At 39.2% G+C, this 25,462-nt stretch overlaps 1 protein-coding gene across 4 annotated transcripts in view; it reads right to left on the bottom strand.

The window, feature by feature from the left end:
- Positions 1 to 1,754: 1,754 nt before the first annotated feature.
- LOC121505435 (monocarboxylate transporter 2-like) overlaps positions 1,755 to 25,462 on the bottom strand; it is a 78,789-nt gene continuing 55,081 nt past the window's right edge. For all 4 annotated transcript variants that reach the window (XM_041780774.1, XM_041780776.1, XM_041780778.1 and 1 more), the window contains 3 exons: positions 22,833 to 22,976; positions 15,726 to 16,526; positions 1,755 to 8,621 (listed from right to left, as the gene is read on the bottom strand). In XM_041780774.1, coding sequence (XP_041636708.1) covers positions 8,341 to 8,621; positions 15,726 to 16,526; positions 22,833 to 22,976 — 1,226 coding nt within the window. In that variant the 3' untranslated portion in view covers positions 1,755 to 8,340. The remainder of the gene's footprint in view (positions 8,622 to 15,725; positions 16,527 to 22,832; positions 22,977 to 25,462) is intronic.

Raw genomic sequence — 25,462 nt, 5'->3', positions numbered from 1 at the left:
ATAGATAAAATATAATAGATAAAATATATTATAATAGATAAAATATAATAGATAAAATATAATAGATAAAATATATTATAATAGATAAAATATAACAGATTAAAATATTATAATAGATAAAATATAATAGATAAAATATATTATAATAGATAAAATATAATAGATAAAATATATTATAATAGATAAAATATAATAGATAAAATATAATAGATAAAATATATTATAATAGATAAAATATAATAGATTAAAATATTATAATAGATAAAATATAATAGATCAAATATATTATAATAGATAAATATAATAGATAAAATATATTATAATAGATAAAATATAATAGATAAAATATAATAGATAAAATATATTATAATAGATAAAATATAATAGATAAAATATAATAGATAAAATATAATAGATAAAATATATTATAATAGATAAAATATAACAGATTAAAATATTATAATAGATAAAATATAATAGATAAAATATATTATAATAGATAAAATATAATAGATAAAATATAATAGATAAAATATATTATAATAGATAAAATATAATAGATAAAATATAATAGATAAAATATATTATAATAGATAAAATATAATAGATAAAATATAATAGATAAAATATAATAGATAAAATATATTATAATAGATAAAATATAATAGATTAAAATATTATAATAGATAAAATATAATAGATCAAATATATTATAATAGATAAATATAATAGATAAAATATATTATAATAGATAAAATATAATAGATTAAAATATTATAATAGATAAAATATAATAGATAAAATATAATAGATAAAATATATTATAATAGATAAAATATAATAGATAAAAATATTATAATAGATAAAATATAATAGATTAAAATATTATAATAGATAAAATATAATAGATTAAAATATTATAATAGATAAAATATAATAGATAAAATATATTATAATAGATAAAATATAATAGATTAAAATATTATAATAGATAAAATATAATAGATTAAAATATTATAATAGATCAAATATAATAGATTAAAATTATAATAGATAAAATATATTATAATAGATAAAATATAATAGATTAAAATATTATAATAGATAAAATATAATAGATTAAAATATTATAATAGATAAAATATAATAGATCAAATATATTATAATAGATAAATATAATAGATAAAATATATTATAATAGATAAAATATAATAGATTAAAATATTATAATAGATAAAATATAATAGATAAAATATATATTATAATAGATAAAATATAATAGATTAAAATATTATAATAGATAAAATATAATAGATAAAATATATTATAATAGATAAAATATAATAGATTAAAATATTATAATAGATAAAATATAATAGATTAAAATATTATAATAGATCAAATATAATAGATCAAATATATTATAATAGATAAAATATAATAGATTATCATTCTATAATAGATAGAATACATCATAATAGATAAATAATAACAGCTCAGTGTGAATAGCATAATTGGAATTGCTGTGTGAGTAGAAAAAACTGAGGCTGCCCTTCAGAAACTGTAAATCTATAATAACCTACTGATCCAGCTCAGCAGCATGAACATGAATTCTAGTCTACAAATCAGGAACAGAAGACCACTGTTTGAATGTGCTCTGGGCATCTTTAGACTTCCCTCTGAGAAAATCCCTCTGAGAATCTGATCACACCATTAAATCACAGACAGAGTCGTGTTGGATATATATGCTGATTTATTTCTCTACTGTGATCGGTGAGAACATTAGAATTACAAAAACAGAATCAGGCTTTTAGACCCGTGTGGTGTTTATCCTCGCTCTGACATGATGGCAGCAGAGGTAGTGAAGGACTGACACAATCTGAGAGATAAAGAAGAAATCTGCCCTGATGAGAAAGACGGAGCGTCTGCTACTGGAGGACCATCACCGACCCAGTTCACCCATGAGTCCAAATCTGTGGACACCCCTGCCCTCAGATGAGGCACTGCTGCACCCTTCATCCTGAGTCCCATCAGTGGAGCATGGAGCCTAGACTGGAGATCAGCTGGTCATCAGCAGGGTCCAGCCGACAGGAGGAAGTTTAGAGGATCAGTCACAGAAAGACTACACACACAGGCTGACACCCATGCATCTGTGTTGACATAAATGGTGATAGAGTAAGGCACAGTTAGCAGAACAGCCGCAGCCCTTCAGCCCTCCAGTAGCAAACCTCCATCATATACAGACAAGAGCGACACATACTGACACGTTTCACCACACCAACACCAGAATAGGAAGAAATTCATGTTCAAGAAGGAGCAGAGATTCATGATTCATCACTTCATCATGGGGCTTAGACCCAGGGCAAATCAAAACAAAGGTACATCTCACAGCCTATGGCAAACTGAACTGAGCTAAAACACCACAGTGACACACACGGCTACCCTGTACAGTTCAGTAAAGTCAGATTTAAAGCTGCAGTCATATTAGCTAACCGCTGCTAAGTGCTCTACATTACAAACCAAATGTCCCTGTAACTCTAAAGCTGGGGTGTCCAAGCTCCTTTCACTGAGGGCCACCTACAGGGAAGTACCAGGGGGGCGGGGCCACGCTGGTTTAGACTATTAATACCAGCTGAGCTTAAACAAACAGTTGCTTTCATTAGACAAAGCACATAGCCAATCAGATTTTAGGATCCACCCTTACTCAGGAGAGAAGGAAGACGCCAACGGCTCGTCTCCATTCAGCGGCCCAAAGCTGCCATCTTTAGAGGAGTGTTGAAGTTGGAGACGACCGGAGCAGCGAGCTCTGTAAATGTGACCTTGACACGGAGCAGAGAGCAGCGCCAGTGAGCGTGCTCCGTGCTGCTGGGATCCTCCTGTCTTTAACCGTGTAGGTGGCATGACTCCTGATGTGGGTCGAGGTTGGCTATTTCTTCATCGTTAACTTTCACACATTAAAATGTTCTTCACAGAATTAATGTTGACAAATGGACCGCTGTTGGTCCACAGGCCTCAGGTTGGACAACCCTGCTTTAAAGCCTCAATGTTCTGCATATGGATAGCACACACCAGACAAAACAGCTCACCTCTATGCTATTCAGAATCTGCTTTTACAAAAATAAGAGAACAGCAGTGAAAATATGCCTTCATCTCCACTAGATTTGGTCTTCAGCTACTCCATAAATAATCCTCTGTGTCTGAACATAATCCTACACATGTGGAAGAAAAAGAACCAAGCAGTGATTTAGGTAAGGCTACTGGTGCAACAAAGATTCACTCATTCATCAGGCCTACATGGATTCAGACACACGCCTCCTTTGTTCCTAGAACACACAGAAATACACACAGATATATTCAGATAGATATTGCTTATAGTTAAAGGAATAACACACATGCTTTAGTGAGGAGAATACCACAGAATTTCAGGCAGCAGCTGCTAGGGATTATGGGTAGGGGTCAGGACTATGGTAGACTAGTTTGACAATCAGAGCCTCCCACAGAGAGATGCTGAGGTCTGTGAATAGCTCTGGGTTGAATTTTACTCGTTTGGTTCTTTTCCCTTTTATTTGATCCTGAGATGTATGCTGTGACCTCTTTGGGGGTCCTGAACCTCAGCTTGGGGGTCCCGTTAGTCCCGTTTATTTCTGCTGCATGTTTAAGAGGAAATGTACAACCATAGAAGTTAAAATATCTGCTTACATAGAATCTAAACGTTGAAATTCAGTGGTACTCCCCTTAAATGCACTAAACATGAAGACATGTTTTCTAACATCATCTTTACATGGAGGTCTGGGAATGGAGACACTCATTTCTACATTATGAGGAAAGTCCAAAATAAAAGCACATTATTCCTGCATTATTCAGAACATTTCCTCAGTAGGTAGAAATCTACTGCTCATGTAAAGACAGTGGAGTTAATCTAACATGGATGTCTTCATGTGCAGGCCTCAGCTCACATTTACATTTGATCTTTTCTTTCTTTCACAGATAAATTCAAAGACAGTTCATACAGACAATATTTCATCAGCGTCTCCTGGTAACCTGGAGCCATGTTTGCTCCTTCTAAAGACAAATAAATGACGTGAGTTTGTTCTCCTGCTGAAAGGAAGCTTGGCTTTCTCTGTCTTTTGGTCTGGGTGGTTTACAACCAGCAGGGGGCAGTGTTATTTGGCAGAAGTGATTGTACAGCAGTCACTGTGCAGTCAGCATAGCAACATTAGATATCAGTGAATGAATGAAAGTTTAAAAACCAAAGTAGAGACGTGATGATAGATGTGAGAAATGCTGGTGGACTAGGCTGCATCTATGCACACACACATGTGAAGACTAGCCCTCACACACATGTGTAAAGGTTCACTGAGAGCTTTGCTCTTCCTCTGATGGAGATATTTGGACACAGTTCTGGTTAGAAAAGCAAGCTGAAGGAGGTCAGCTGCTTCATGAACAGAAATGTGCAAAAATCTTTCTAATGAGTCACATTTACAACACATGGTATGACAGATATGCTGTGTAATGTTCCACTGATACCCTGAGAGTTCATCCAGCCAAACATGACCACAACTGATCCCCCGGATCCAGACACAGACCAGAGAGAGTCCACATTCATGTCCAGTTTGGCTGCAATGAGTCTTAGGGTGCACTCACACAGGGCAGGACATCTGACTCCCACAGTCCAGGCTGCTGGACCGGACCCTGCTGTTGGCAGCGCTGGCCTACAGACCGGCTCAGCTCCATGTCAGATTACTGACCCGTCCTGCCTGCCAGGATGGCCACACTACAAGTCTGATCCTGACCATCACCGTATGCTGACGTCACCGCCGTCTCTGAGACTGTGAGAGAGTTCAGAGGTCATTGGGGGACTCCCTCTGGTAAACGATGATGCCGAGATAAGGAACCGATGCAGAGGTCAGGTCAGGGAGTCAGAATGAGACAAAAACCTGGCTGCATCTGTGCAGTCTGAGCCGGCCTTCACTCACAGAACGGCAGCTCAGAACAAGAACGGACAAACACGCGACCGATGTGAAACCAACGGGCCGCCTTGACTGAGACGTGTTAAAGAGCTGCAGCAGACCCCACAGCCGTGCTCTCTCTGTTCCCCGACTCTGAGCCTGCACCTCCTCCAAACTAAAGTCATGCATGTGTGTAATATTAAGGTGTGATGGAACAGGGAAGCGTGCTCAGGCCCAGTTTGAATGGAGCAGCATGAGTGCAGGCTAGCAGAGGAGAGGAAGGACCATGGGACGACCAGGCCTTGTATGAGTGCACCCTTAGGTGAGGACGCTACGTGGTGACCACGCTACACAGCTGGACATCCATTATCATCATAGTGAACACAAGAATATTCATAAAAACAGCAGCAGTGACGCTGTGTTTGTTCACGATTGCTTTGAAAATGAGACTGAAATGTGTTTGGCTTTGTTAGAACGTGAGCGCGCTCAGAGCTGCAGAGGTGACGGCTGGAAACACGTGGAATGGATGGAAGAATGAACAATCATGGGTTAGTCAAGTACATGGTTAGCACACATTAGAATACACAGACTTGATTAGCATTCATTGATAAGTAGCATCAGTAGTATGTTGTTAGTGGATTAGTTCACATGGACACAACAATACTTAATCTCATAGCGCTAACATCTCTATTCACATTCAGACAGATGAAGCAGATTTAACACAACGGGCTCCTTTAATACTATCAAGTATTCTCTGTACAACCCCCACCCTCTTTATTTTACATTTAAGGCAATGCATCACTTCACGGACGATCGTTTCCCTGCTTTACAGTGTGAGAGATAATATTGCTCATGGGCTCTATATGCAGAAAAATAACACTGCAGATGCTTTTGGTCATTAACACCATATTAAGGCCCACAGAGGAAATTACATTCAACCATAATTCAATTCACTGGATTGCAGCAGTTTTAGAGAGATGTTCAGGGTGGATGTACGGTCGTTTCCCTTTTAGTGCAGCAGGTAAATGGACCAGTTATAGGAAGCGTTTTATGACTGATTCTAAGTTTTCAAGTGGGATGTCTGCGGGTTTTACGACACGGCGTAACGGCGCTCAGGTGGGCAACAAACACACGGGCGCCGCCGTCACCAGCTGTGAGCACAGCTGTGCTTTTCTATCTGGAAGAGTGTTAGAGCTGCAGCATTACACACACTGCAATCAGGATTTTATTTTGGCACCAGATGGAAGGACCAGTTGACCCCTTGTAGCTCTGTGATTGGACAGCTGGCTCACCAATCAGAAAGACCCCTCTCATAGCAGTGGCTACTTCCTGTTTAGACAGCTTCGGCCTGGTCTTTCCAGTGCTTCGGGGGGAAACTGTGGTGTTTTTGGATTTAGAGTGGCTGCAGGAGCACCTTGGCATACCTAGAAGATTTTTTTCCCTAATAGGCTTAAAAAAATCCCCCAAACTATCGTACCAACACACTATCATAACTTCACCTCATGTTAGTCTGGTAAGGCAGAGGAGGGTGTCAATTGTCTCCTTTGTCTCTTTTTGCTGAACAAACACTTCGTTGATGTGCTGCAGGAGGACGGCTAAAGTTAACCATGAGCATCGGACATCAGTGGCGTAGATTTATCCTGCTACACCTCTGTCTTTATTCTCCAACAGAGAACAAATCAATCACATCCCTTCATTTTAACTGAAAGGTTTGAGAGTATTTCAGAGATTTTTCCTGTCTAACCTTCCAACAGAGACCTCAGAGGGCAGGGCGTGACAAAGGGTCAGTTCTGGTTCACTGGGATCGCCAACATAGCATTCACATGCAATCAACAAGTCATCAAGGGTTTGGACTTCCTGCAGAGTTGACCAACCATTAAGGGGAATGCAACCAAATCCCTTCTAGCTCAATGGCTGACTACCATCAAATCTTAACTCCTGGTTCCCCTACCATGTCATTAAGAAACATTACCTCTAGCAGGTGCTCCCATTCTTTCTGGCCAATGAAAATGTAAGAGATTGCTCTGTTTGCTGACATTTTGCTGCCTATTATGGAACTATTATTGTCACAAAACTATTAGCAACTGCGTACAAATATCAGCACACAAATCTGAAAGCAGGTAGATAGATTTTCAGATGTGTGCACATATCTGCAAATGTATAGACCAATTTATAATTGTGGACTTAGTTGAAAACCCACTCTTCTGCTTTAAGTGTTCAAAAATACCCACAACATCAGTTACAACTGGAGTCTGCCTCTCTAAGACTGTCAGAAAAATGACCATGCACGGTCTGCAAATGTCTACTCAGATCTGTAAGAGTCAGCATTGGGTTTTGTTGCCCTCAGGGCAGGCTCACAGGCAAGGCCGCCTTCCTCATGGCATAGGCATCACATGGACCAGCACTGGAGCGGGGCAGCTGTTAGAAAACAGAAGACAATAAAAGCATCCAGTATAGAAAGATATTCAACCACCACTGTGATACGGTTCTGTCATTCATCTTTTACATATCTTATCTACACTTATTCAGATCTGTGTGCTGATGTATGCACACAGCTGCAAACAGTTTTGTTACCAAAATAGCTCCATACTTTGTAGAGTTGGTACATCCAGAACAACAGACTCATTAACATGCCTTATTGAAACCAGGTTACCTGCAGTGTCAGTGAGACCCGGGTTCTTATCAGCCCTGTTCACTCAACGACAGACCGGTCCAACCACAGAGACCCCATCCCTGCGTCTTCTTCTTAATTTAAGAAGACCTTTGCTTCTAACTGAGATTGCTGGTGCCGTTGGAGCGGTTCTAACACAGTGATGCTGCATTCACGTCATATCAGAGGACGCAGTGGGAAGAGAGGAATGGTTACAGCTTCGAATAAGTGGACTGAAAGAGCCGTGGTCAAAGCCGATCTTTCTAAAGCAGAACTGATGGTTATTTGTTAAACAGGCTCCTAATATCTGCTCTGTAGCTCTAGTATCTGTGGCGTTAGTGCAGACCCGCTCTAAGTCTCCCTCCTGGCTGTTAGCCACTAGCTTTGCTAGCGTTACTGTCTCCAGTCTAATATTTTACAACCTGATATGAGGTGAACGTGGCAAAAACAAATAAAAACACAGCTACATCTACAGGCTATATTTGGGACTCACAGCCTCCTCTCATGCATACATTATGTTACACTTGACCTGTTTCATATTTCAGATACAGCTGATGATCTTTGACCTTCACCTCACAGCTTCAGGAAATGTCCTTGTTGCTTTGGCAGTTAGTTTTAGAGAAGTGCAGAGGACCCAGATCTGGTCCTAGTGGAACACCAAGGGGAACCTCTTGGCGTGGAGCTCAGTTTGATCATCGCGGAGGGAAATGTGAGCATGAGCGGATGGCAGTGCAGAAGGATCTAGATGTTGGTTTCCCGCTGCATAGGCTCCTCCCCTTTTTGATCATTGTCAACCAGCTCCTCTGAAGCCTGTGCCTCCCCGTCAGCCTCTTTCTGATCCTTGACCTGGTCTGGATCTTCAGTTTCAGTCCGTTTGTACATCTCAGCATTCTTTCGCTCACGATCCAAGAGTCTGTAGTTGATGAAGTTCCCAATGAAGAGCCAAATGCTGGCGAATATGACCACGGCTCCGCAGCAAAAATACATGTACTTGTAGTTTTTGGTGATATCGACCAGCTTACCTGCAAGACAACAAAACAAGTTTAGAGCATCTGCACAGAAAAGTCTAAAAACATCCACATCCCAGCTAAAAATGTGTTTTCATATTAGCTGTGCTCTTAGGGCTTTATTCGGCTACAGTAGTCTAGTAGAGCCACGATTCAACCTTAAACCTTTCTTATGATATTGATAAAGCTAACTCTAGAGCAGGGACGCATGAGAACCTGAGTAACTGCGAGAGAAACTAGAGAAGAACTCACTGAATGTGCTTCACTTTATTGTCAGAGGACACAGCAGTGTTACTTTGATGAAAGAGTAAACCATGCAGAAACATCGACCAAGCGTCAGTCAGTCATGACTGTTCAGTAGATTGTTGCCTCTGGTCATAAATCTGATCCCACAGTAAAGTCTCTGTATTGACTTTTAAATGGAGCCTCTTCTAATAGGAGCATGCATCTATGGGATGAGCAGCAGAGCTGAGGATATGTATGGAGGACTGAGAGTGCCAAAATGAAATATATAATTCATTAATTAATTAAATATGCAATTAATTAGTTAAATATGTCATGAATTAATTAAATGTACCATTAATTAATTAAATATACCATGAATTAATTAAATGTGCCATGAATTAATTAAATGTGTAATTTATGAATTAATTAAATGTGTCATGAATTAATTAAATGTGTAATTTATGAATTAATTAAATGTGTCATGAATTAATTAAATGTGTCATGAATTAATTAAATGTGTAATTTATGAATTAATTAAATGTGTCATGAATTAATTAAATGTGTCATGAATTAATTAAATGTGTAATTTATGAATTAATTAAATGTGTCATGAATTAATTAAATTTGTAATTTATGAATTAATTAAATGTGTCACGAATTAATTTAATGTGAATTACACATTTAATTAATTCATGACACATTTAATTAATTCATTGTTCGTGCTCCAGCAGTGCATCATGAATTTATTTTATCTGTCACAAACCATTGGTTTGGTCTGCAGGGCTGCCAGACGAGGGAGTTTCCCACCAAATAAACTAAAACACAAACATGGCCACTATCACTGAGGCTCTGCATGAGCTCTCCCATGAGTTTATAACAGATATTTTAGTCCTGTCAGAACACGTCGACGCTGGAATTTCGGACCCTGAGCATGTGGCTAGCAAAGCAGAGGGATTTATTGAAGTTCTTGGGAGTTATTTCCGCTCTGTCTGACCAAGATATTGACCGAAGAGTGTTCGCCAAGTGTTGATTAACAGGTTTATTTGTCAGCGCAGTAGTAGATGTTGTATTGTTTCGTACACATACGTGTTTTGTCGAGTTTTCCAGGCACTTCAGGTGTCGTCTTTGCTTTGTACGTAAACTACGCCTCTGTCATCAACTGGTCCACTAGCTCAGAGCTAGGATAGATCTCTGTCACTCAGGAGACCAGGGTTCAAATCACCCCAGTGTCATAATTATTGATGTTTCTTTTAATTTTTTTTAATGATTTTATAGAATAAAAAACTATATGAACCCCTCTCTGTGTCTTTACTGGGCTCTGTTAACGTAGCGTACAGATCCTAGGTCAGGTAAAATAACCCTGATGCTAGATCATCTATCATAAAAATCAAAAATATTTAGTGTATTATTAGGCTGTTATGTAATATTAGGTAATATATTCTGTGATGACGTGAAACGTATCTGTGGTCAGGCCTGGATATGTTGGACAGTGTGAATGCAGGCCAAGGGGGGGACAGGGGAGGTCTGTGTTTTAGTTTATTTGGTGGGAAACGCCCTCGTCTGGCAGCCCTGCAGACCAAACCAATGGTTTGTGACTGTTCAGCGTTAGTCCCGCCCACTGAGTTTGATGGGAGAAGATGACAGATAAAATAAATTCATGATGCACTGCTGTAGCACGAACAATGAATTAATTAAATGTGTCATGAATTAATTAAATGTGTAATTTATGAATTAATTAAATGTGTCATGAATTAATTAAATGTGTAATTCACATTTAATTAATTCATGACACATTTAATTAATTCATAAATTACACATTTAATTAATTCATGACACATTTAATTAATTCATAAATTACACATTAAATTAATTCATGTCACATTTAACTAATTTATAAATTACACATTTAATTAATTCATGGCAGATTTAATTAATTCATGGCAGATTTAATTAATTCATGGCAGATTTAATTAATTCATGGCAGATTTAATTAAATTATGACACATTTAATTTATTCATAAATTACACATTTAATTAATTCATGGCACATTTAACTAATTTATAAATTACACATTTAATTAATTCATGGCAGATTTAATTATTAATGGTACATTTATTTAATTTATTCATAAATTACACATTTAATTTATTCATGGCACATTTAATTAATTCATGACACATTTAATTAATTAATTGCATATTTAATTAATTAATGGCACATTTAATTAATTAATGAATTATATATTTCATTTTGGCACTCTCAGTCCTCCATAGATATAGGTTGGTCCATGAAAAATGTTCCAAATCTCCTCTACCAGTACCAACAGCTGATTCTGCTGTTATTGACTCTTGTTTTGAGTCTCTGACCCCCAGGTGCACAGGTGACGATCAGGTGCCTGACTGTAAATCTCACTGCAGAGAGATATGGAGATGAGACTCAGCAGCCAGCATCAACCTCATACCTCCACAGTCTGAGACTGAACTCTGTCCTCCGAGATGGCGTAGCTGGTCCCCACAGAGCAGGGTTTATCAGAGACTAAGTGCCACACTCAAAATTGGGGGAACTCTGGTTATTCCATTTTTAACCACGAATGGAAAAAACATTCAAACCATAGTACATGCATGATCAGCTCGTAAGTTCCTGCTTGGATGTGAGCACAGCAGTGGCCACTGAGCTCACCGCCTCACTCGTCCCAGTAAACAACTGATGCAGGGTTCATGCAGACCAGGCTGGATGGTCAAACGTAGGGTTTTGGGGAAGCTCCTGATGTGCTAGCCAGGCCTCCCTCTCAGTAACGTTTACTGTGCGTTTGCGATGGCAGCAGCAGTTCTGTGATTTGTCCTGTCAAGCTCCCATTCAGTGAAAGCAGACTGCAGTGTCAGCATTTCTCCAGTATGTTTCAGAGAGGAAAAGTTTGTCAAACTAAATGAGCTTTTTCACACTCATTTAGATGAGCCGCGTTCAGAGGTCCAGCCATCTCTGACTGTTTGACTTTAAAGACACGCCCACTACTGTACAGTTCTCATCCTCTGCTGCCATGACTGTCGAGTTTATCCCCCGTTATTTACATTGATCTTTAGCTGACTAAGCATATATCCTTCCATCCTTGTAAAAGTTTCAGCTATTAAAACATATCAGCATGATCTCTGCTCTTGTAAAAAAAAAAGAAACAGAAAAAGATGACTTTTTTATTCTGAGACAATGCAGCATTGCAGTCAGGTCTAAATGAGCCCTGATAAACCCAGAGAATGGCCCCTAATAAACCCGGAGAATGGACCCTGATAAACCCAGAGAATGACCCCTGATAAACCCAGAGAATGACCCCTGATAAACCCAGAGAATGACCCCTGATAAACCCAGAGAATGACCCCTGATAAACCCAGAGAATGGACCCTGATAAACCCAGAGAATGACCCCTGATAAACCCAGAGAATGACCCCTGATAAACCCAGAGAATGACCCCTGATAAACCCAGAGAATGACCCCTGATAAACCCAGAGAATGACCCCTGATAAACCCAGAGAATGGACCCTGATAAACCCAGAGAATGACCCCTGATAAACCCAGAGAATGACCCCTGATAAACCCAGAGAATGGACCCTGATAAACCCAGAGAATGACCCCTGATAAACCCAGAGAATGACCCCTGATAAACCCAGAGAATGACCCCTGATAAACCCAGAGAATGACCCCTGATAAACCCAGAGAATGACCCCTGATAAACCCAGAGAATGACCCCTGATAAACCCAGAGAATGGACCCTGATAAACCCAGAGAATGACCCCTGATAAACCCAGAGAATGACCCCTGATAAACCCAGAGAATGGACCCTGATAAACCCAGAGAATGACCCCTGATAAACCCAGAGAATGACCCCTGATAAACCCAGAGAATGAGCCCTGATAAACCCAGAGAATGAGCCCTGATAAACCCAGAGAATGGACCCTGATAAACCCAGAGAATGACCCCTGATAAACCCAGAGAATGACCCCTGATAAACCCAGAGAATGACCCCTGATAAACCCAGAGAATGACCCCTGATAAACCCAGAGAATGACCCCTGATAAACCCAGAGAATGACCCCTGATAAACCCAGAGAATGACCCCTGATAAACCCAGAGAATGACCCCTGATAAACCCAGAGAATGACCCCTGATAAACCCAGAGAATGACCCCTGATAAACCCAGAGAATGACCCCTGATAAACCCAGAGAATGACCCCTCCCCAGCTGTTTTGCATTGTTGATAATAATGTGTGTGTGTTGGATCAGTAGCATTGATGCTTTTCATTTATTTCTGGCATCTGGTTTCCCATTTTTGCCTTTTTTAACCCCTGTTGACAGTTTATCATGTCATTCACCAACTCTTCTGCCCATTTTTGGCCACTTTCTGCCTCTTTTTCCTGTTAACCCAACTTTGCCGCTCTTAAAAGTAACCCTCATGATCAGACAAGTTTATCTTGTTGGATAGATATTTTTATCTCTCATGTACTCATTGAATGAAAAAGCTCACTACATATCTGCATTTTGAGTAATTTGAGTTTTAAAGTCACCAGAAGGCCGCCGTGATTTGGTCCGCGCTGGCGCTGTGACGTCACAGTTCTGCAGCGCTCTTCACCGCTCTTATACACTAACCGCTGTTTCAGACTGGCAGCCAGTGTTAGGGCTGCATCTCAGAAACACAGCACGTCTCACACACGGAGAATTTTAAAATTTGAGGTCTCTTCTATTTCATAGATGCACCGCGAGCAGTTATCTGTCCATCTAGACAGGAAAATGGGCATGCAGAGGCATATTTACCTTGTTGTAGTAAATATTTGCGTCCACATGGGTAGCAAATGTTTGAAATGTGTTTCTTCATGAACCAGATGAAGGCCACGAGTTAAATGCGTCTGTTTAATTAAGTTGTTCCACGAATTTCTACTCTTTATGAAGCTTTCTGTTCTGTTCCGGTTTACGCTTTTCAAAGTAAAAGTCCACTTTAGCATTTCTTTGGAGAAACTCTGTTCGTATGTACATACTGCTTTTATTTTGAAAAGCTCCCGTTATGCTTCCAGGGAGTTTTACTGAGGTAAAATGTTGGTAGAATGACAGAGCTTTGACAGCAGGGAGACAAAGGCAGCAAACTCGTGTCTGTTATGAAAGCAGTTATGGCAGCAACAGCTGCAGGCAGAAAAACCGTTTGAAAAATGGTTACTGCATAGAAACAGAGGCACTGTGGCACTGTGACGTCACATGGACCAAAACATGGTGGCCTCCGGGTGAGTTTATGAGCTCAAATATACTCAAAATGCAAATACACTGCCTGGCCAAAAAAAAAAAAGTCGCCACCTGGATTTAACTAAGCAAATAGGTCCGAGCCTCCTATTGGATAATTACTGCATGGGTGATTATCTTTCAGCCTGCAACAAGTTATTTAACCCCAGCTGATGCAATGAGTAACTTCTCATTTCTTAAACAATGGATTTTTACTTCCCTAATGGCACGGGCATATTCCAAGATGACAATGCCAGGATTCATCAGGCTAAAACTGTGACAGAGTGGTTCAGGGAGCATGAGACATCATTTTCACACATGGATTGGCCACCACAGAGTCCAGACCTTAACCCCACTGAGAATCTTTGGGATGTGCTGGAGAAGGCTTTGCGCAGTGGTCAGACTCTCCCATCATCAATATTAAAATTAATGCGACACTGGATGGAAATAAATCTTGTGACATTGCAGAAGCTTATGGAAACAATGCCACAGCGAATGCGTGCTGTAATCAAAGCTAAAGGTGGTCCAACGAAATATTAGAGTGTGTGACGTTTTTTTGGTGGCGACTTTTTTTTTGGCCAGGCAGTGTATCTGGGATATTTAGTGAGTTTTTAAGTTCAATATACATTTGAGAGATACAAATATCTATCCAACAAGATGAACATGTCTGATCATGCAGGGTTCCTTTTAACCCCTTCTTTACCTCTTTTCATGCCCAAACTTGACATTTTTACTTGTTTTCACCACTAATGTCCATTTTTGCTTTTTTCCAGTTGTGTCCTCTTTGCACCACTTTTGGAGCCCAGCTTAGCCACTTTTCGTCCATTTTTGCCTTTTTGTTGCCTCTCCTAACCTAGCTTTGCCACCCATTATTGCCTTTTTGTCACATTGATTTAATATTTTTCTGTTAAATCCCTCTTGGTTCATTGTATTTATTTCCTGGCAGCCTGTTTGTATCATGGCTTAGCTCTGAGGTCTTCCTCTACTGTTTAATGTGCCCATCATCATGGCGGATGTTACCAAATACAGCAAGTTCTGTTTTACGAAAAGGGTTTCACATGTTGAATAAGAATATTTACTATGGCAAATAAACTTTAAAAATTACGTGTTGTTTTGCTGAGAGTAGTTATTATTCAGATTAAAAACTAAAATAAATCTGGTTTTCTCAGCTCTACAGTGGACCATGATACCTGACCTCCCTGGGCCCCAGACAGCCCCCCCCCCCCCCACCCCCCACCCTCGAGGACGACCTTGCAGGAGAGTGTGAGTGTAATTTTGTTGTCACCTATAATACTGGTATGTCCATGTTTGAAGACAGCAGAATGACTCTAGAGCTACAGGACAGGGCGAGAGCAGAGGGAGAAAAGACACACTCTCTTCTTTACAGGGTTTCAGGTCAGGCTGTTTGCTGTAAAATCCCTCTGTGACTTTTCTTTACCTGCTCAGTGGCTGGTTCAAATTCACCTGACACCGCGCTAAAACACCTGTATTTGGCTGCTGGTGGGTGTTAATTTCCCACCCTGCAGCAGAGTGACAAACATGCCGGTCAGACCAGCTGAAGAAGAATAAAACAGGTTGGGACACAAAGGTTGAACACCACAGGACTAAAGGACATTTTTCCTTACAGACAGATCATACCTGCTAGAGGAGGACCAAGGAGGACAGGGCAACACTCCACAATGGTGGTGAGTCCAACGGCACTGGAGAACCTCTGAGCCCCGACCAGGTCCATCAGTGTTTCAAACAGCACAGAGCTCACCATGCCAAAGGCAAAGCCAAAGAACAGGGAGTACACCACCAGACCCGTGTAGCTCTCCACCAGGGGGCAGAGGATGTGGCACACTCCATTATACAGCACAGCAAAGGAGAAGAAGTACTGAATCCTGGGCCGGACCCAGCGAGAGTTAGCCAGTAACCCCATGGAGGGCCTCGCAAACATATCGACAAAAGCCAGAATAGAGAGCAGGAAGGCCGCTGAGTACTCATCCACACCCATGTCCTTAGCGTAGGCAGCGAGGAAGACGATGGGAGCGAAGAAGCCCAAGAACATGATGACGTTACCCGACAGGTAAATCAGGAAGCCACGATGCTTGAAGAGCGTCAAGTCCAGGTACTTGTTGACTGTTTTCCAGGCACTGCGCTTTTCCTTTGTAGTGGTCATGGCGACTAACTCCTCTTCTTTCTTGACCTTGCTGGGTGGGGGTCCCAGAGGTCTCATTAAAGAACCAGCTACACAGCTGTTCAGAAGTAGGCCACCCAGGATCAGGAAGCTGCCTCTCCAGCCAAAGTTGTTGAAGAGGTACTGGTTGAGTGGAGCAAGAGTACTAAGGAACACCGGACTGCCTGCCATGGCCAGTCCATTAGCAATGGGGCGTTTCTTAAAGAAGTATTTTCCTATCATGGTCAGAGCTGGCTGAAGGTTGAAGGCTAGGCCCAGTCCTGGAAACAAGGATGACAGAGGACAATTAGACCATCATAACAACGGGACGTTTCCAATAGAAGAACATTAGACCATCATTAACAATGGGACGTTTGCTATAGAAGAACATTAGACCATCATAACAACGGGACGTTTCCAATAGAAGAACATTAGACCATCATTAACAATGGGACGTTTCCAATAGAAGAACATTAGACCATCATTAACAATGGGACGTTTGCTATAGAAGAACATTAGACCATCATAACAACGGGACGTTTCCAATAGAAGAACATTAGACCATCATTAACAATGGGACGTTTCCAATAGAAGAACATTAGACCATCATTAACAATGGGACGTTTGCTATAGAAGAACATTAGACCATCATTACCAATGGGACGTTTCCTATAGAAGAACATTAGACCATCATTAACAATGGGACGATTGCTATAGAAGAACATTAGACCATCATTAACAACGGGACGTTTCCTATAGAAGAACATTAGACCATCATTAACAATGGGACGTTTGCTATAGAAGAACATTAGACCATCATTAACAATGGGACGATTGCTATAGAAGAACATTAGACCATCATTAACAACGGGACGTTTCCAATAGAAGAACATTAGACCATCATAACAACGGGACGTTTCCTATAGAAGAACATTAGACCATCATTAACAATGGGACGTTTCCAATAGAAGAACATTAGACCATCATTAACAATGGGACGTTTGCTATAGAAGAACATTAGACCATCATTAACAATGGGACGTTTCCTATAGAAGAACATTAGACCATCATTAACAATGGGACGATTGCTATAGAAGAACATTAGACCATCATTAACAATGGGACGTTTGCTATAGAAGAACATTAGACCATCATTAACAATGGGACGTTTGCTATAGAAGAACATTAGACCATCATTAACAATGGGACGATTGCTATAGAAGAACATTAGACCATCATTAACAACGGGACGTTTCCAATAGAAGAACATTAGACCATCATTAACAATGGGACGTTTGCTATAGAAGAACATTAGACCATCATTAACAATGGGACGATTGCTATAGAAGAACATTAGACCATCATTAACAATGAGACGTTTCCTATAGAAGAACATTAGACCATCATTAACAATGGGACGTTTGCTATAGAAGAACATTAGACCATCATAACAACGGGACGTTTCCAATAGAAGAACATTAGACCATCATTAACAATGGGACGTTTCCAATAGAAGAACATTAGACCATCATTAACAATGGGACGTTTGTATAGAAGAACATTAGACCATCATAACAACGGGACGTTTCCAATAGAAGAACATTAGACCATCATTAACAATGGGACGTTTGCTATAGAAGAACATTAGACCATCATTACCAATGGGACGTTTCCTATAGAAGAACATTAGACCATCATAACAACGGGACGTTTCCTATAGAAGAACATTAGACCATCATTAACAATGGGACGATTGCTATAGAAGAACATTAGACCATCATTAACAATGGGACGTTTGCTATAGAAGAACATTAGACCATCATTAACAATGGGGCGTTCCAATTGAAGAACATTAGACCATCATTAACAATGGGACGTTTCCAATAGAAGAACATTAGACCATCATTAACAATGGGACGTTTGTATAGAAGAACATTAGACCATCATAACAACGGGACGTTTCCAATAGAAGAACATTAGACCATCATTAACAATGGGACGTTTCCAATAGAAGAACATTAGACCATCATTAACAATGGGACGTTTGCTATAGAAGAACATTAGACCATCATTACCAATGGGACGTTTCCTATAGAAGAACATTAGACCATCATTAACAATGGGACGATTGCTATAGAAGAACATTAGACCATCATTAACAATGGGACGTTTGCTATAGAAGAACATTAGACCATCATTAACAATGGGACGTTTGCTATAGAAGAACATTAGACCATCATTAACAATGGGACGATTGCTATAGAAGAACATTAGACCATCATTAACAACGGGACGTTTCCAATAGAAGAACATTAGACCATCATAACAACGGGACGTTTCCTATAGAAGAACATTAGACCATCATTAACAATGGGACGTTTGCAATAGAAGAACATTAGACCATCATTAACAATGGGACGATTCCAATAGAAGAACATTAGACCATCATTAACAATGGGACGTTTCCAATAGAAGAACATTAGACCATCATTAACAATGGGACGTTTGCTATAGAAGAACATTAGACCATCATTAACAATGGGACGTTTCCTATAGAAGAACATTAGACCATCATTAACAATGGACGCGTTTGCTATAGAAGAACATTAGACCATCATTAACAATGGGACGTTTGCTATAGAAGAACATTAGACCATCATTAACAATGGGACGTTTCCAATAGAAGAACATTAGACCATCATTAACAATGGGACGTTTGCTATAGAAGAACATTAGACCATCATTAACAATGGGACGATTGCTATAGAAGAACATTAGACCATCATTAACAATGAGACGTTTCCTATAGAAGAACATTAGACCATCATAACAACGGGACGTTTCCAATAGAAGAACATTAGACCATCATTAACAATGGGACGTTTCCAATAGAAGAACATTAGACCATCATTAACAATGGGACGTTTGTATAGAAGAACATTAGACCATCATAACAACGGGACGTTTCCAATAGAAGAACATTAGACCATCATTAACAATGGGACGTTTCCAATAGAAGAACATTAGACCATCATTAACAATGGGACGTTTCCTATAGAAGAACATTAGACCATCATTAACAACGGGACGTTTCCTATAGAAGAACATTAGACCATCATTAACAATGGGACGTTTGCTATAGAAGAACATTAGACCATCATTAACAATGGGACGATTGCTATAGAAGAACATTAGACCATCATTAACAACGGGACGTTTCCAATAGAAGAACATTAGACCATCATTAACAATGGGACGTTTCCAATAGAAGAACATTAGACCATCATAACAACGGGACGTTTCCTATAGAAGAACATTAGACCATCATTAACAATGGGACGTTTCCTATAGAAGAACATTAGACCATCATTAACAATGGGACGTTTCCTATAGAAGAACATTAGACCATCATTAACAATGGGACGTTTCCTATAGAAGAACATTAGACCATCATTAACAATGGGACGTTTCCTATAGAAGAACATTAGACCATCATTAACAATGGGACGTTTCCTATAGAAGAACATTAGACCATCATTAACAATGAGACGTTTCCTATAGAAGAACATTAGACCATCATTAACAATGGGACGTTTCCAATAGAAGAACATTAGACCATCATTAACAATGAGACGTTTCCTATAGAAGAACATTAGACCATCAAAACAACGGGACGTTTCCAATAGAAGAACATTAGACCATCAAAACAACGGGACGTTTCCAATAGAAGAACATTAGACCATCAAAACAACGGGACGTTTCCAATAGAAGAACATTAGACCATCATTAACAATGAGACGTTTCCTATAGAAGAACATTAGACCATCAAAACAACGGGACGTTTCCAATAGAAGAACATTAGACCATCATTAACAATGAGACGTTTCCTATAGAAGAACATTAGACCATCATTAACAATGGGACGTTTCCTATAGAAGAACATTAGACCATCATTAACAATGGGACGTTTCCTATAGAAGAACATTAGACCATCATTAACAATGGGACGTTTGCTATAGAAGAACATTAGACCATCAAAACAACGGGACGTTTCCAATAGAAGAACATTAGACCATCAAAACAACGGGACGTTTCCAATAGAAGAACATTAGACCATCAAAACAACAGGACGTTTCCTATAGAAGAACATTAGACCATCAAAACAACGGGACGTTTCCAATAGAAGAACATTAGACCATCATTAACAACGGGATGTTTCCAATAGAAGAACATTAGACCATCAAAACAATGGGACGTTTCCTATAGAAGAACATTAGACCATCATTAACAATGGGACATTTCCTATAGAAGAACATTAGACCATCATTAACAATGGGACGTTTCCTATAGAAGAACATTAGACCATCATTAACAATGGGACGTTTCCAATAGAAGAACATTAGACCATCAAAACAACGGGACGTTTCCTATAGAAGAACATTAGACCATCATTAACAATGGGACGTTTCCAATAGAAGAACATTAGACCATCAAAACAACGGGACGTTTCCTATAGAAGAACATTAGACCATCAAAACAACGGGACGTTTCCAATAGAAGAACATTAGACCATCATTAACAATGGGACATTTCCTATAGAAGAACATTAGACCATCATTAACAATGGGACATTTCCTATAGAAGAACATTAGACCATCATTAACAATGGGACGTTTCCTATAGAAGAACATTAGACCATCATTAACAATGGGACGTTTCCAATAGAAGAACATTAGACCATCATTAACAATGGGACGTTTCCTATAGAAGAACATTAGACCATCATTAACAATGGGACGTTTCCAATAGAAGAACATTAGACCATCAAAACAACGGGACGTTTCCTATAGAAGAACATTAGACCATCATTAACAATGGGACATTTCCTATAGAAGAACATTAGACCATCATTAACAATGGGACGTTTCCAATAGAAGAACATTAGACCATCAAAACAACGGGACGTTTCCTATAGAAGAACATTAGACCATCAAAACAACGGGACGTTTCCTATAGAAGAACATTAGACCATCAAAACAACGGGACGTTTCCAATAGAAGAACATTAGACCATCATTAACAATGAGACGTTTCCTATAGAAGAACATTAGACCATCATTAACAATGGGACGTTTCCTATAGAAGAACATTAGACCATCATTAACAATAGGACGTTTCCTATAGAAGAACATTAGACCATCATTAACAATGGGACGTTTGCTATAGAAGAACATTAGACCATCATTAACAATGGGACGTTTCCTATAGAAGAACATTAGACCATCATTAACAATGGGACGTTTCCTATAGAAGAACATTAGACCATCATTAACAATGGGACGTTTCCTATAGAAGAACATTAGACCATCATTAACAATGGGACATTTTCAATAGAAGAACATTAGACCATCAAAACAACGGGACGTTTCCTATAGAAGAAAATTAGACCATCATTAACAATGGGACGTTTCCAATAGAAGAACATTAGACCATCAAAACAACGGGACGTTTCAAATAGAAGAACATTAGACCATCATAACAATGGGATGTTTCCTATAGAAGAACATTAGACCATCATTAACAATGGGACGTTTCCTATAGAAGAACATTAGACCATCATTAACAATGGGACGTTTCCAATAGAAGAACATTAGACCATCATTAACAATGGGACGTTTCCTATAGAAGAACATTAGACCATCATTAACAATGGGACGTTTCCTATAGAAGAACATTAGACCATCATTAACAATGGGACGTTTCCTATAGAAGAACATTAGACCATCATTAACAATGGGACGTTTCCTATAGAAGAACATTAGACCATCATTAACAATGGGACGTTTCCTATAGAAGAACATTAGACCATCATTAACAATGGGACGTTTCCTATAGAAGAACATTAGACCATCATTAACAATGGGACGTTTCCTATAGAAGAACATTAGACCATCATTAACAATGGGACGTTTCCAATAGAAGAACATTAGACCATCATTAACAACGGGACGTTTCCTATAGAAGAACATTAGACCATCATTAACAATGGGACGTTTCCTATAGAAGAACATTAGACCATCATAACAATGGGACGTTTCCTATAGAAGAACATTAGACCATCATAACAATGGGACGTTTCCTATAGAAGAACATTAGACCATTATGGGATGATTGTTGGTTTACCAGATAAAGACTGAACACACTAGTTGGTTTTTTTAATCTACCCCAAAATCAACAGACTAGTACTCAACGAGTTCCAGTGGACCTCTCAATAAATTCAGTCTAAATAAATGGGTTAAAGAGACTCTGTCTGGTCTGCTGACCCACCAATCAGAGAGCTTCCTCTCACAGCAGTCATGGCTACTTCTGGTTCCCATCCAGGCCACCAGAGTATGGTTTGGGTTTGGGGTTAGGGTCACCTGCTCTCTTTAGAGCCCTGTCATGATTCATTAGGAGTTACCATGTAGAACTACAGCATTCAGATCAAATAAACAGAACACATGTCTGTCCTACTACTACTGCTCTATTTTCACCCTCCTGCTTAGAGGTAGCAGCTAATTGGTCTTAGGGGGACTTAGATGGACTTACCACCGATAACTCCTATGCAGATATAAAGCTGGACCACACTGGTGCAGAAGGAGGCTAGGATCATACCAGTGGCACAGAGGCAGCCCCCCATCATGACGATGGGTCTGCAGCCGTATGTGTTGACCAGTATACTGCTGATGGGACCTGAAACCAGAGACAACATGAAATCAGCCTACACAGGTCAGGTGTTTGTAGTATTCAGGGTCACTGAAAGTGAAGGTGGAAGGGTTTAATCTGGTTAGAGGGAGGCAGACTTCTATTTATAGCAGCCACGGGCCGTCTCCATTTTTAAACGTGCACTCCCATCGCCTGTGTCAAATCAAATTAGAGAAGTGACAGAGAGAAAGACAAGAGGCGGCTTATAAACAACAGTCCTGTGTTTATTTCTGTCATTTCTACACGTGGAGTTCTCTGAAGCTACAGAGAGATGCTTTCCTTGCCCGGCCTGTAAGTTTAGGTGGAAGGTCATTTCTCCAGAGGTTTGTGGTTGTGCCATGCTCTTTCCATTTTCCAATTATGGATTGAATAGAGCTCCATGAGATGTTCAAAGCTTGGGCAGGGCTGTACAGTGCGACTTATAGTCACAAATGCTACGAGAAAATTGGTCCCTGCTAAGAGGTTTTCACTCCTCAACGCACAGGTGCTATGACAAAGTGAGAGAGGTGTGTGCATGCCAGACACGCAGATAAGACTTTAGGTTAGACTTGTTGCTCCAAAAACTTCACTCCACTTTGATTTGAGATTTGAATTTCATGCCCAGTTCATTTATTTCTTATTTCTGGTACATTTTAGACTCAGGCGGAATGTTTTTTCCTCTTGTCATGCGCAATCCTGTGCGTCTGGAGCGCGATCGGCCACGCTCCGGGATGGTGAGAGGGACCAGCTGCAGCTCTTACAGACGGGGCAGGCTCAGGGTAGACGGAGTACAGGTGTCATTATGTTGAAGAGGAGCGCTGCTATAATCCCAAGTTTTATTTTAAGGCACATCGGCTAGACCATGTCAAAAACGTGTATTTACTAGCTTACTTCTCCGTTAGCCTCGTCCTTTCCAATTATGCACTGACGGTTGCAGTGTTGGCTGTCAGTGAGACGACAGAGCTCTCAGTCTGTGCTAACTTCTGATTAAAGATTAATGCATAATGCATTATTAATGCATATATTGTAGCTGCAACTGTTTGGTTAACAAGCCAATACACGTCTGAATTTAGCGTACAAGGTCAGTACAGCCCCACACTGCATAAACTTTGTGTTTATTGTTGGGGTAAAGAGCAATTCAGAGATAGAATTTTTTAAATAACTGTTGAATTCCAACAGTAGTGATGTCATGATTGCACTGTTAGAGAGAAAGAGCGTTCATTTACAGTAGCTCTATAAACATCAGACCCCAGTGTGACACTACAATATGGACCAAACTCTAACAGTGTTTAATGAATTTCTACTAATGTTGAGAATATTGTCCTATTACTTAGAGTATCAGTAAATATATACGGGATGTCCAAACTATGGGCTGTGGGCCAACTGTGGCCCTTGGTCCTTTTGAATTGGCCTGCAAGAAATCCATTAAAAAGGGCCCACATAAGAACATAAAATTTTACTTTATTTCTTAGTTTGACTAGGAATGCACAATATTGGGGTTTATATTAAATGGGGATATTTAGAAATTAAATTTAGCTGATATCAGTACCAATATATAAATGTAGTTTAGACCTAACACTTCAGTCCTTGAAACACAGTTTAAGGATGAACAAAGAAACACACTGCTGTCTCTAGAACTCACTAAAGTTCAAGTAATAAGGATGAACACTAGGGCTGGGCATTGTTAAGAACCTCACGATTCAATTTGATTTCGATTCTTTAAGTTGCGATTCGATCCGATATCGGTTTGATTCAATATTGATTTAAATGCTTCAGTGTCGATTTAGTAAGAAGTAGAAATACACAAATAACATTTGACAATTTTTTAATCATTATTTTCATGCCCATGTGAACATATTTGGTAAGTCAACTCACATTTTTGAGCAATAAAACATCTGAAAATAAAAATTTGCACAATAATAACTTATTTGTGCATATGGAGTACTTAACTAAAAAACATGACAGTTCTGTATAAACACTGAAAAAGTAAAGTGCATGTAAACTTAAATAATATTTCTGTCCTCTTGGAAATTGTGATAAACTTCACATAACATGGTTATGGTTAGTTGTTGTTTGGTCGTGTGCGGCCTCCATCCATACAACGCAAATCACACACACAGCGACCCCCACTGGCCAGGAGGTGAATCGATTCAAAGGATTTGCTGAATCGATATTGAATTGGGGGAGGAAATATCGCGATGCATCGATTAATCGATGTTTTTACCCACCCCTAATGAACACAGAAAAAGATTTCAGCTGTCTGTTGGTCCTGCCTAAAGTAGAAAAAAAACTAATGAATACAAACAAAAGGAATCCAGCAGCAAACAGCAGCACAAACTGAGCTCATCAGCTCCTCTGTCTGATCTCAAAGTCTGATTTCTAAATCATACTGCTCTAATCACCTTCAAGCACCAACACTTCTATAAAGTCAGTCAGCTTCCAGCAGGTTGCTCTTGTTTTGTGTCTGAATGTGGAGATGAACCGTCAGCGTCTCT

The sequence above is a fragment of the Cheilinus undulatus genome, linkage group 23 (genome assembly GCF_018320785.1).
Source record: "Cheilinus undulatus linkage group 23, ASM1832078v1, whole genome shotgun sequence".
Taxonomy (NCBI): domain Eukaryota; kingdom Metazoa; phylum Chordata; class Actinopteri; order Labriformes; family Labridae; genus Cheilinus; species Cheilinus undulatus.
This window is presented reverse-complemented; position numbering and strand designations above follow the sequence as displayed.